Genomic DNA, 11,889 nt, shown 5'->3' on the forward strand with positions numbered 1-11,889 from the left:
AAAATACAATTAAAATATTGGAGCAGCAAAAAACATCAGACGAAGATAACAGGCTATACGCAATGTATGAATAATAATGTTCGTGTGCAAAATGTGTACTATATTGGTAAATGCATATTATTATAGAATAGTAAAATAATATCTTTTATTTCTCTCCATTTAACGACCACTCTTTATAACGCCGAAAAATGTTCAGTCCATTAAGTGTCGTTATATAGAGTTTACACTGTATTTCTTTTTTAAATAAATTTCTTTCATCTGAAGAAAAGCAAAAGGAAGAATTCTTCCATATTTTCTGTTTTTATAAGCACTTATTATTTTATTGTTGACGACCGATTTACTAATTAAAAAGTTTGGATTGCGTAGATTGGGGGAGACATTACAGTAGCGTTTTATGATACATCGTCAAGAAGTTTTAAAGCAGTTGATTACTACATATCACACATTAGTCAATGCGATGGCAAACTGGGCGTCTGTCCTGATGAGAGGATAGGTGGCCGAAACGATGTGATACTTTTAAATGGCGAAAGAAAGAATGGGGTCACAACAATCACTTACACAAGACCTCTTCAAACGAACGAAGCAATAAATGATCGACCCATTCCATCGCAAGGCGAAGTAATTAATTGATTCTTTTATGATAATAAGAACATAGTTTTGACTTAAACATTACTCTGTAGGTAAGTATAATAGCAGCAATCGGACCTTTGAATGCGCGCAAAGAAGCGAACGCTCATTCTCCAATGGACAAAAATTCGGACGATATCAGGATTGATTTTAGTAGCTTCGACGACCACGAATGTACCGCTAGTTTATACGATCTTGTGGATGATGATGGACCAAAACCGTGGACACCAGCCAAAATTATCGGTGATTATTTTTCTTACACAAACAACATAGACGTGGGGACGGAGTATAAAATATCATTGTGGACGAGGCAGTGAAAATTTGCAGGGGAGGACGGGCGGTACTCATATAGAGGTGTCTGGATTTTATAGGCTGCGTCGTCAATAACATGATAATAGGTCATTAATTATTAATTAGGTCATCCTAAACTCGTGTAGTTTGTTCGTCATTTGCGGAAAAATTGCTCTAGTTAGGAAATACCCATCAACATAAACGTAATATATTGAGTAATATTCAACATCACTACATAGTATAAAACAAAGTCGCTTTCCCGCTGTCTGTCCCTATGTATGCTTAAATCTTTAAAACTACGCAACGGATTTTGATGCGGTTTTTTTTAAAAGATAGAGTGATTCAAGAGGAAGGTTTATATGTATAATACATGCATAATATAGTAGGGAAACACTGATAATTTTAGAGGTTTCTAATGTGATGTCGTAAATAAACACATTTTTTGCGCTTACATTGCAAACGCTGGCTGAACCCTACGAGATAGATCAAAATAATGTACTACAATATTGTACATCTTAAAAGGGTCTACAAAAAAGTCCGCGATGGTATATGTCTATCTCTTAGGGATAACCCACAATAACCATTTTTATCCTTTACTTTTTATGAGAAATAATGACTTATTTACGAAGCGATTGTAGGCAATACAGCATTAATTCTTATCCAATTAAGTACCTTAAATACATTGTGCATTTAATATAGATCAATATGGCCCTTTACAGCATGTAATTTAAATGAATATTTTCGAAGATATTACAGATTTAAAATGCAGGGACATAGCGGTTGCGGCGGTACCGGCCGGGAGGCCGGTTTGTATTGTCTAATGACAAAAAAACTGTGAATGTTGTATATAAAGACATTCTGTAGTATATTTAGTATGTTCAGGGGGTATCTTTTGAAGATTTCCCCTTTTCGATAATAATCTAAACAAAACAAAAATATATTTAGTATCAGCATTGCACCCGTGCGAAGCTGGGGCGGGTCACTAGTATTTTATAAAATGTAACTATTATGTTTATTATTTACATTCAAACAAAATAGTTTTTGATAAATGAAAATTGTAATTTCGAAGAAGGCATCAATAGATGCTGATGTCACAAAAAACAATAATTTTGCAAAAATAATTAACATCGTTTCAAACACTAAAAACAAGAGTAATAAACGTTGTTCATTGGTATTGGCATTGTTCAGTCGTCGACCAAGCTTGTCAATCAGTCTTAAGCCAAAATGGCAAACCAAGCATTTACCATGGTTGGTTCGATATTGGAAAACCTTGGGTCAATCTCGGACCAAGCTTGGTCCTATGGTGACTTCCTACATGGGATCGTCACGTGAACACTAAATCTTCCTTCAACTCGGACGCTTTCCTACACGAAATTTAAAACAAGAGTGTGACATCCCTGCACTCTATCTTTGACTGTGTTAGCTGATTATTTATCAGCAAGCCGCTGTGTTACTCCCCAATTGACGTACGGGTAGCCAATAGAATCTAGGCACCTTCAACCCTTTGAGATCCACCCCACAGCTATTTTATTTCGTCACTCTACACCTATGTCTACGATAAACATTTACGACAAACTTGTTTTATCGAAAATTTTACCGGAACTATCAGCTTTTTACATACCTATATATGTTCACAGGCGAATCCGAATTTATAGCTCGAATAGGACCCACGGGTGGTAAGAGAGGTTACACTCCCCTTACAGGTCATCCATCTTGGGGAATAGCTTGGTACATCAATGAACTTCTTATCCCCGAAATCACTGTAGAAAGGGGTCAAACATACACGTTTATAGTAGAAGGAGGGAATGACAATACCAACCCTGCAAGGTACCACCCTTTGTACATCACTGACAGTAGCGAAGGCGGTTTTGGTCAGAAGAATTTGAATGAGCAGAAAAAACAAAAAGTTTACGCTGGTATCGCGTACGATCGGGAAGGATATCCGTTCCCTACTGCAACCGGAAGGTACTGCGAATACGTTCATAAGACTATCGACAAGTCCGCGGAAACGGAAACGTTTAAGGAATATTTCGAAACATTCAGACTGGAATGTGACCAAGGAGAGCCAGGGTACTTGAATTGGACGGTTCCAATGGACGCTCCAGATTTACTATATTATCAGGTAAGAGACTTAAAAATCAAGTATCAAAAATCAATCTCTTATAAGCATTTTGTATGCATTAACTATAACTTTTTTTTATAATTACTGTAGCTGTTAATTTTTATAGTGTTATACGCACAACAATCTCGGATGGAAAATCAATGTGGTCGATCCGGGTTATATTTCCCATCAGAATGGGGAAAACATTAGTGCTGGTACATTATCGAAACCATTAGTTGCCATGACAGCAATTACTTTTGTTTTACTTATAACACGTAACTTCGATAACCATTTGTAACATTCATGCGAAACCATATGACAATACTATTTACTGCTGAAAGACTTTATGTAAATGGAATGAATGTGAGAAACGACAATAACAAATTATCATTATCACATAGATATAAGTATTTTACATCCGTTTAGTCCATTTCAATATTGAGTGTTTTTATATATTGTACTTTGAAAACGAAAGCAATTATAAGAAGCTTCTTGTTATAAAAAACCTAAACATTTTCACGAAATAAGCAATAATCGAGAGAGATAATTATCTAATATTTGTTTCAATGTCTACAACATTCGTAAAATTATTGATACTATAAATTACTTATAATTCAAACAAAGTTTCTGTAATATCTTCCCACACATATCTATAACTTCTTTATAAGGAAAATAGTTAAGTTTAATATTACTTTCCTGTAAAGTTTGTTATAAAATTTGTTCTTAAAGCTGAACTAATGTCACGGTGAACCTATTGTGAAAACGGCTTTAGTCAAATATACCTACATATTATTTCGAATAAACGTATCTTATCCACAGACTTTAGGATAATATTGAGGTATACAGGTAACATGAGATAGCAGGTGCCTGGAGTCCATTGGCTAGCCGCAGTAACGCAGAGTTGCAGCCAATACAATCTAGGCACCACCGTATGGGTACCATCCATCATCTTCATCTCGCGTCATATATTATTCCTTCGTCTTTGGTGTATGATTATTTCAGCATTTTACTGTACAAAATTAAACAAAATATACCACTTTCTTTAGTTTCACCAAAGTTGAGAAGATTGAGACCTCAATAACTATCGTTTATCTTTACCATTATTCTGTAAGTTTAGGTGAAATAGTTGCCATGATAAGAAGTTTCTCATAACTGCATTTCTTGAGTTGTTACAAAGGAAAATCTGTATGTACTTATATTGCTATACATCATTAAGTAATGTAACTTACTGTAGATGTATCTACACGTGTCGTCTTTTATGAAATGTTTTGCCTGCTTTCACTCTAAAAGGGACATGATCACATTACACCTCGAACAAATGCATAAAAATGGCTATTCCTTTTCAGAATAGAAGATGGGTTGATAAGGCCAATTTTGGTCTATCCAACGATTTTTTAAATAATTTCTTTAATGAGCTCAGAAGTAAACCGATTTAGAACACACTAATATACTATTATAAAATAAAAATATAAAAATAACAGATAATCTACATTATTCAAAACAGCAAAATTAAAGAACAAATTTAAAAATTGATAATACAGAAGCAAAAGAAAGTATATAGTGAGTATCGTAGACCAAAAATAGGCTCTGTAAATCAACTCCCACATTAGGGTGAGAGTAGACATGACCTATAAACATAGCCAGTTACTGGTGCGTCAATTTATGAGAATGTTAGACAATAAAAGGTGATGATTGCTATTTGCACAAATTCGACAATAATTTTAAAGAACTATCTGTAAATGATATTGTATAATGTATATCTATTATATATGCTAATCTCGAGGCTGTCTTTTGACAATAACGACTACTTTTATTGATTTTATATTTGAAATGCTTCTATTTATGGTCTTTAAACGTTTAATATTGCTATTTAATAATAATATATAGAATTTCTATTGCAAATAATACATAACTGAAGCAGAAAATAATAAGAGAATCTTTTTTATTGTGAAAAATAGTACTTTAGTACATAATTATATAGTAACATTTTTAGAGACATCTATTGTTTATATTTATCTCATTATCGGTATTAATTGATTCCTGGATAAGATTTTTTAAATAAATACAATAGGTTACAAACTCTGTATACAAAAATAACATTTTCGGCAGTTTTTGTAAACTACTGTCTACATAATACTGTTCTTGGTTTATCATTTTTATAGATTAATATAGGTACTGGACATATTTGACAACGAAACACATTTCACACTAGTTTTTAAAACAACTGCAATTATTCGTAATAAAATCTACAAAAAGTTTCATAAAATGCATGATGTAAATAAAGTCCTCCCAAGAAGTAGTACTTTTTTAAAACTCAATTTAATACACTTTTCACTTATTATTTTTCATTAAAATTTGAATATTTTGTTTGATAAAAAATATTGAATGCAACTAAAATATTCATGGTTAAAATATAGTTTGTTGCAATTTCCTCAAAGCATATCAAATAAAAAGAGAAACAGTTTTACCTTATCTACGAAATGCTAACTGTTTAAAATGTGTATTTTATTAAAGTATGTATGTAGGTATGTATTAGTAAAGGTATGTAGTTAACAAGAAGATTTTTGATGTCTAGTATTTTTTGTTATTAAATAATACCGTTATTAAATATTTTTTACGTTATTGTTAAGATGATCTGTACGCCAGAATCCATCTTCTGAGTGTTGAGGTTGAATAATTAATTTATTGGAGTGCCTTTTTTATGACTTTCAACTTTTACGCCCATGCGAATGTTTAAAGTGAAGGTTTACTTAACTTTTACTAAGTCTTGATACTTCTTAGTGTTTTTAGAGTAAATTTCATATGTATATTGTTATTCCGTTTATAAATAAAATATGTGTATTTACGTATTTACTTTTATTAATATTTTTTTTTAAGTAATTGAAAACTTCTTGCATAATTCATAACTTTTTGCGCGTTTTTAAACTTTTCCCGCTCATTATGGCGTCACATTTTCAGTTGCATTCAAAACTACAGTGCTGTTGAATTGGACAAGTTCCTGATCAATTTAGTATTTTAAAATGTAATTTCTTAACGCTTTAATGTATCTTATGCAATTTTTGTATTGTTTTTTAGTCATATATTAGTTACCATTTAAACAAAAGTTTCCTGTTTTTTTTTTATGCCCATGCACTGAACGCAACCGTCAGTGAAGTGATTTTGATAAGTTAATTCAACATCCGTTGTGCGTCCATATTGAATTTTGCTGTTGACATTACGTGCGGTGTAGTCGAGGTGTAGTGTTATTTCAGTCGAATTCAATTTTAAAACGAATCATATAAAGTAGCTTAATGTGAAAGGATTGTTCATATAAATCACTAACAATGGCTCGCTATGGGCAAAGGCCCGAAAATGCACTTAAACGTGCTCATGGTATGTTCACATGTTCAATATGGGCCGGGGCATCTCAATTCATTTATAATTTTTAGAATTTATTGAAGTCGGTAAGCCAGCTAGAGCATTAGATACTTTGCAAGAAGTCTTTAGGAATAAAAAATGGGCTTACAACAACTGGTCCGAATCTGTACTGGAACCTATAATGTTCAAATACCTCGACCTCTGTGTAGAACTGAAAAAGTCACATATTGCCAAAGAAGGTTTGTTCCAGTACCGAAACATGTTTCAATCTGTAAATGTTGGTTCTTTGGAAAATGTTATTCGAGGATATCTTAGAATGGCTGAAGAAAAGACTGAATATGCCAGGGAACAGTCTGCTCAAGCTGTTGTTGATATTGATGATCTTGACAACCTTGCTACACCAGAAAGCATATTATTAAGGTATTTATAGTATTGTAGAAAGGTTTAATAGGTTCTGATTTAATCAATTTTAAAAATAAAATAGGATAACTAATCTTAATTTATGTAATGTTAATTTAGATGATAGGGTACTGAGTCTTCTTGAAAGTTTAATCTAATTCAATTTCTAACTGCTTTAATATTAAATCTTAAAGTTTACAAAAAGTGGACTGAAATAAATAATATTGTTTAATTAATGCATTTAATTCTAATTTAAAAGTGCTGTTTCTGGAGAAGATGCTCAAGATCGTTCTGACCGTACGATATTAACACCTTGGGTGAAATTTTTATGGGAATCATATTGTCAGTGTTTAGAACTTCTAAGAACAAATGCTCATGTGGAAACATTATACCATGACATTGCTAGGATGGCTTTTCAATTTTGCTTGAAGTATAATAGAAAAACTGAGTTTCGTAAACTATGTGACAAACTGAGGAAACATTTGGAAGATATTTGTAAGCTTCCAGCCCAAGTTGCCAATGTCTCCATTGCTAAACCTGAGACCCAGCAACTTAACTTAGAAACAAGGTTGTACCAGTTAGATTCTGCTATACAGATGGAACTTTGGCAGGTACACTTTTGAATAAAGAGATTTTTGATACAGATTTTTTAAATTGTTATGCTTTAATAGGAGGCATACAAAGCTATTGAAGATATCCATGGGCTAATGAATATGTCTAAAAAACTTCCTGTACCAAAAACTATGGCAAATTATTATCAAAAATTAGCCATGGTGTTCTGGAAAGCTGGAAATTATCTTTTCCATGCATCAGCTTTGTTTAAACTGTTTCAATTATCTAAAGAAATGAAAAAGAACATTACCCAGGAAGAATTGCAAAGGTAAAATGTTACATTGGTGGTATATATTGTAAATCAGTTTTAATTGTACATTATTAACTTGTTACAGAATGGCTTGCCGAGTACTTATTGCAACTTTGTCTATTCCACTGCCATCTGCTCATCCTGAATTCGATCGTTTTATAGAAACCGACAAATCGCCACTAGAAAAAGCGCAAAAACTTGCTGTGCTTTTAGGTTTGATGCAGCCACCAACTCGTGCTAGCCTACTTAAGGATTTGGTAATTATAATTAGCTTTTATTTTGTAACATATAGAAATAATTACATACATCATGATTACTTAAAAATATTCTTTTTGTATTTCTTTTTTCAATTTGAAACTAGTGATTAAGTTTGTTATTTTTTAGGTCAGAGTAAATGTAATTAATCTTGCAACACCCCAACTTCAAGAACTATACAATTGGTTAGAAGTGGATTTCCACCCTTTATTACTTTGTTCAAGGGTTCAGTCTGTTATCAATTTCTTAAAGTCTGATGAAGGTTCCCCATTAGTTCAGTATATACCTGCGCTCCAAGATGTGACACTGGTTCGCTTAGTTCGCCAAGTAGCTCAAGTTTATCAAACCATTGAGTTTGGTAGACTCATAGAGCTAGCCCAATTTACAACCCCATTTCACATGGAACGTCTTCTAGTCGACTGTGTAAGGCATAATGATATGCAAATTCGAATAGATCATGGAAAACAATGTATTCATTTCGGGATTGATCTAAGTGAAAGTCAGAGGGAAGATATTCCTGAAGGACCTACCTTGCAAGCTATGCCCAGCGAAATGATACGCAATCAACTTATTAATATGTCCACTGTGCTCCATCAAGCAGTGAATGTTATAAATCCAAACAAAAAGAAGGTATAATTATTAGAAATAATTAAATTTAAGCTGTTGGTAGGGTTTAATTATTTTTAGTTCAACTAGTATGGTAATTATTAAGATAAACTTTATATATAAGTAAATGCAATAACAGCAGTAAACTTCTGATAAGTGGTAATTTATCTTTAATTTTTTTTAATATGTCTCAGGTGGAAAGAGAAGCTTTAAAGCATGCAATGGTTAAGAATTATCATGAAACAAAGGTTCAGGAGCATCAGCGTATATTGGAAAGACACCAGATCATAGAAGATAGAAAAGAATACATCGAGCGTATGAATACTGTACGAGAGGAAGAGGAGCAAAGGAGGTAAACTTTTTAATAATTTAAGGTTTAATTTATATATTAAAAGTGATGATTTGTTTCTTAGGTTGGAAGAAATGCAACGTCAACAGGCATTAGCTGAACAAAAACGCTTAGAACAAGAAAGGGAAGAGAGAGAACGCAAGAGAGCTTTAAATGAAATACAGCAAATAAAAGATCGTCATCTTAAAGAAAAAATGCAACAGATTTCTCAAACTACTCACGGTCAAAGGGTCTTAAAGAAATTGGAAGAAGACGTAAGAATTTTTATTTTATTTTTAACTATTTACATATGTTTGTTTTTATTAATACTAATTAATAATCAACTAATTTTTTTCATTAAGGATATAAAAAAAATGGACGCTGATCAGATAGCAGCTCGTGAGGCGGAGGAACTACAAAAGGAACGACGAGAACTTCAAGCCAAGTTAAAGTCTCAAGAAAAGAGAGTTGATTACTTTGAAAGGGCGAAAAGACTGGAAGAAATTCCCTTACTCCAAGCCTACTTAAAAGAGCGACAACAACAAGATCAGGCTTTCTGGGAACAACAAGAAAAGGAGAGAATTGCTGCTGCCATTGAGGAACGTAAACTTGCCGTTGCCACTTGTGAACGTTTAGCAAGAATGAAACCTGACAAAGACGCATTCCTCGAAATGCTCTTAAAGAAGAGGAACAGTATTTATGAGGTATAAAAATCTTTTGTATCTGTAAAACCTTGTTTCAACCCGTTTATGTTTTGTTACTAGGAAAAATTACGCAAATTCGAAGAACGTCTTGCAGAAGAAAGGAAGAAACGCCTTGCAGAACGAAAAGCTACACGTAAAGAAGAAAGACGTGCAAGATGGCTGAAAGAGAAACAAGAAGAGGAGGAGCGTAAACGAGAGGAAGAAAAACGTAGAGAAGAAGAAGAACGTGCCCGTCTTGAAGAAATCGCTAGAAAAGAAAGGGAAGAACGAGAGAGACAAGAGCGTGAAGAAAGGGAGAGAAAACAAAAAGAACAACAAGAAATGCTAGAAAGAGCAGCAGCCAAGCAGAGAGCACGTGAAGAAGAAATAGAAAGAAAATTACAAGAGGAACGTGAGGCCCTTAAAGAGTCTACACCTGCTTCGTCTTGGCGAAGTAAGGGCGAAACAATGTCTTCTTCTGACGTTAGTGACTCTTGGAGGCGACCAGAAAAGGGCGATGAGTCTAAGAAACCTGAGGCATGGAGATGTGAGTAAAACTTTTTATTGTTAAAAATTTCTATTTAATGATGGTTCAAGACTGGTTCTTATTTTCCTCATTTTCAAATTGTATGTTACCAACACGCCAGGAACTTTAGAAATACTTACATTAAAGAAATCGTCATGTTACATCAGCAGTTATTACTAACAAGTATCCTAAGACAGTTGAATGAAATATTCCCACTTATACGTCTTAATATAGCCTGCAATTGTACCAGGTTTCTGATTTCTTAGTCAATATTTGTGGTCATGAAATACATTTAAACTATGTATTAATTTTAAAATCTACATGTCATTTATAATTAAAACTTCAATTGTGTTGTTAATATTAATACTGAGAAGTTGCTGAAGAAAACGATGACAACTTTAGTGTATATAAAGTAGATAGATTAGATCATTTGTTATTATTGTATGTCATTATTCTAAAAATATTAATGGAAAATATTTTTAGCTCCAGCATTATCACAAAAACCCCGTGACCAGGACCGTGATAAAGACCGTGAACGTGAAGATGCTGATAAGGAACGTGATCGAGAGCCAACGTCGTGGCGCAATAAGGAAAGTCGTGATGGTCCTCGAGAAATAGGTCGTGGAGGCGGAGAACGCTATCGTAAAGATGACCGTGATCGTGGAGATGATCTTTATCCCCGTGAGGATCGCTACGACCGAGACCGAGATCGTCGTGATAATCGAGACCGTGACATAGACAGAGACAGAGATAGAGATAGAGATCGCCGAGACGATAGGGATAGGAGAGATGACAAAGATCGTTATAGGGACGACTATAGAGATCGTCGCGGCGACGATAGAGACCATCGTAGAGATGACAGGCGCAGAGACGACAGGGACAGGGATCGTGATCGTTACATTAGGGATGATTATCCAGATCGTCGTGGTGAAAGATTTCGGGAAAGGAGAGACGACAGAAGAGACGATAAGGATAGAGACCGAAAAGACGATAGACGATTCGATCGCGACAGACGAGACGGAGATAAAGGAAAAGATACTAGGATTACAAGGGGTCCAGGTGGAGGAAGTGGAAGTGTTCGAGAATCTACAGGAAATAGCTGGCGCGCTGGAGGAGTACGCAAGGATGACTTACGTCGCGATGACAAAGAGGACAGGAAGATCAAGTCTGAAAAACGTGAGTCTTGTTATTTAAATATAATAAGGTAGTCTAAATAAGCTAATGCATAAGTAAATATGTATTAAAACTAGATAATTAATTCAATGCTATCATTTTGTCTGCAGCTGAACAAGTTTCTGCAAACAAAGATGGTTGGACATCAGTGGGTTCTAAACGTCGTTAATTTGTCATCAATATGAAAACAATTATTGCAGTTTAACGAAATAAATAGTAAATACTGATTTATTTTTACAGGTTATTTTTACGGAAAATGGTAAATTGGCTAGTTTAATTGATCCTCCCAGTTATCCTTCAAAACAAACCCTTTCCCTATTGTTTGTTACATATTGGGCTTTATTATTGTCCTTTTAAGGCAAACAAACAAGTCGTTATATTCATAGATCACCTGTAATTAAAAGCAAACATTTTAATGCTTATACTATAGATCCCCAATAAATATAGTAAACGTAATGTTACTTATTTTTTCTTTTCATGTAACATGTAGGTACTAATAAGTATCTACGTATATTTATCTTTAAAATCTGTAAAGTATTACGTAAAAAAAAGATGAGTTTAGCAAACGGGTATTATTATTGTTTTGTAAGTAGCTTTCGTTGGAGTAATTAGATTCTTTTGTTTCAATTTGCAAATTTTACAAGCAGGTCAACAATTTAAAATGCGATTACTTTGAAAGGG

The 11,889-nt window shown here is 33.7% G+C and overlaps 2 protein-coding genes across 5 annotated transcripts in view; both read left to right on the top strand.

Moving 5' to 3' along the window:
• Positions 1-5,847, top strand: part of LOC108732699 (protein Skeletor, isoforms B/C) — a 47,464-nt gene extending 41,617 nt beyond the window's left edge. For all 4 annotated transcript variants that reach the window (XM_018463644.2, XM_018463647.2, XM_018463646.2 and 1 more), the window contains 4 exons: positions 367-618; positions 681-870; positions 2,556-3,040; positions 3,147-5,847. In XM_018463644.2, coding sequence (XP_018319146.1) covers positions 367-618; positions 681-870; positions 2,556-3,040; positions 3,147-3,317 — 1,098 coding nt within the window. In that variant the 3' untranslated portion in view covers positions 3,318-5,847. The remainder of the gene's footprint in view (positions 1-366; positions 619-680; positions 871-2,555; positions 3,041-3,146) is intronic.
• Positions 5,848-6,201: 354 nt separating this feature from the next.
• On the top strand, positions 6,202-11,664 carry LOC108732709 (eukaryotic translation initiation factor 3 subunit A). The gene is made up of 12 exons (XM_018463659.2): positions 6,202-6,391; positions 6,448-6,796; positions 7,035-7,386; positions 7,447-7,655; positions 7,723-7,894; positions 8,022-8,522; positions 8,693-8,850; positions 8,912-9,101; positions 9,189-9,530; positions 9,591-10,056; positions 10,519-11,211; positions 11,319-11,664. The coding sequence occupies exons 1-12, from the start codon at positions 6,343-6,345 to the stop codon at positions 11,375-11,377; spliced, it is 3,540 nt and encodes a 1,179-aa protein (XP_018319161.1). The 5' UTR covers positions 6,202-6,342; the 3' UTR covers positions 11,378-11,664.
• Positions 11,665-11,889: the final 225 nt, after the last annotated feature.

Source organism: Agrilus planipennis, unplaced genomic scaffold, assembly GCF_000699045.2.
Source record: "Agrilus planipennis isolate EAB-ADULT unplaced genomic scaffold, Apla_2.0 scaffold56, whole genome shotgun sequence".
Taxonomy (NCBI): Eukaryota; Metazoa; Arthropoda; class Insecta; order Coleoptera; family Buprestidae; genus Agrilus; species Agrilus planipennis.

Bases quoted from the DNA above. Each gene is read 5' to 3' on its own strand.
- LOC108732709 (XM_018463659.2), top strand. From the start codon at position 6,343: ATGGCTCGCTATGGGCAAAGGCCCGAAAATGCACTTAAACGTGCTCAT. The intron at 8,523-8,692 runs GTATAATTATTA...AATATGTCTCAG, and splicing joins TAAATCCAAACAAAAAGAAG to GTGGAAAGAGAAGCTTTAAA. The intron at 9,531-9,590 runs GTATAAAAATCT...TTTTGTTACTAG, and splicing joins AGAGGAACAGTATTTATGAG to GAAAAATTACGCAAATTCGA.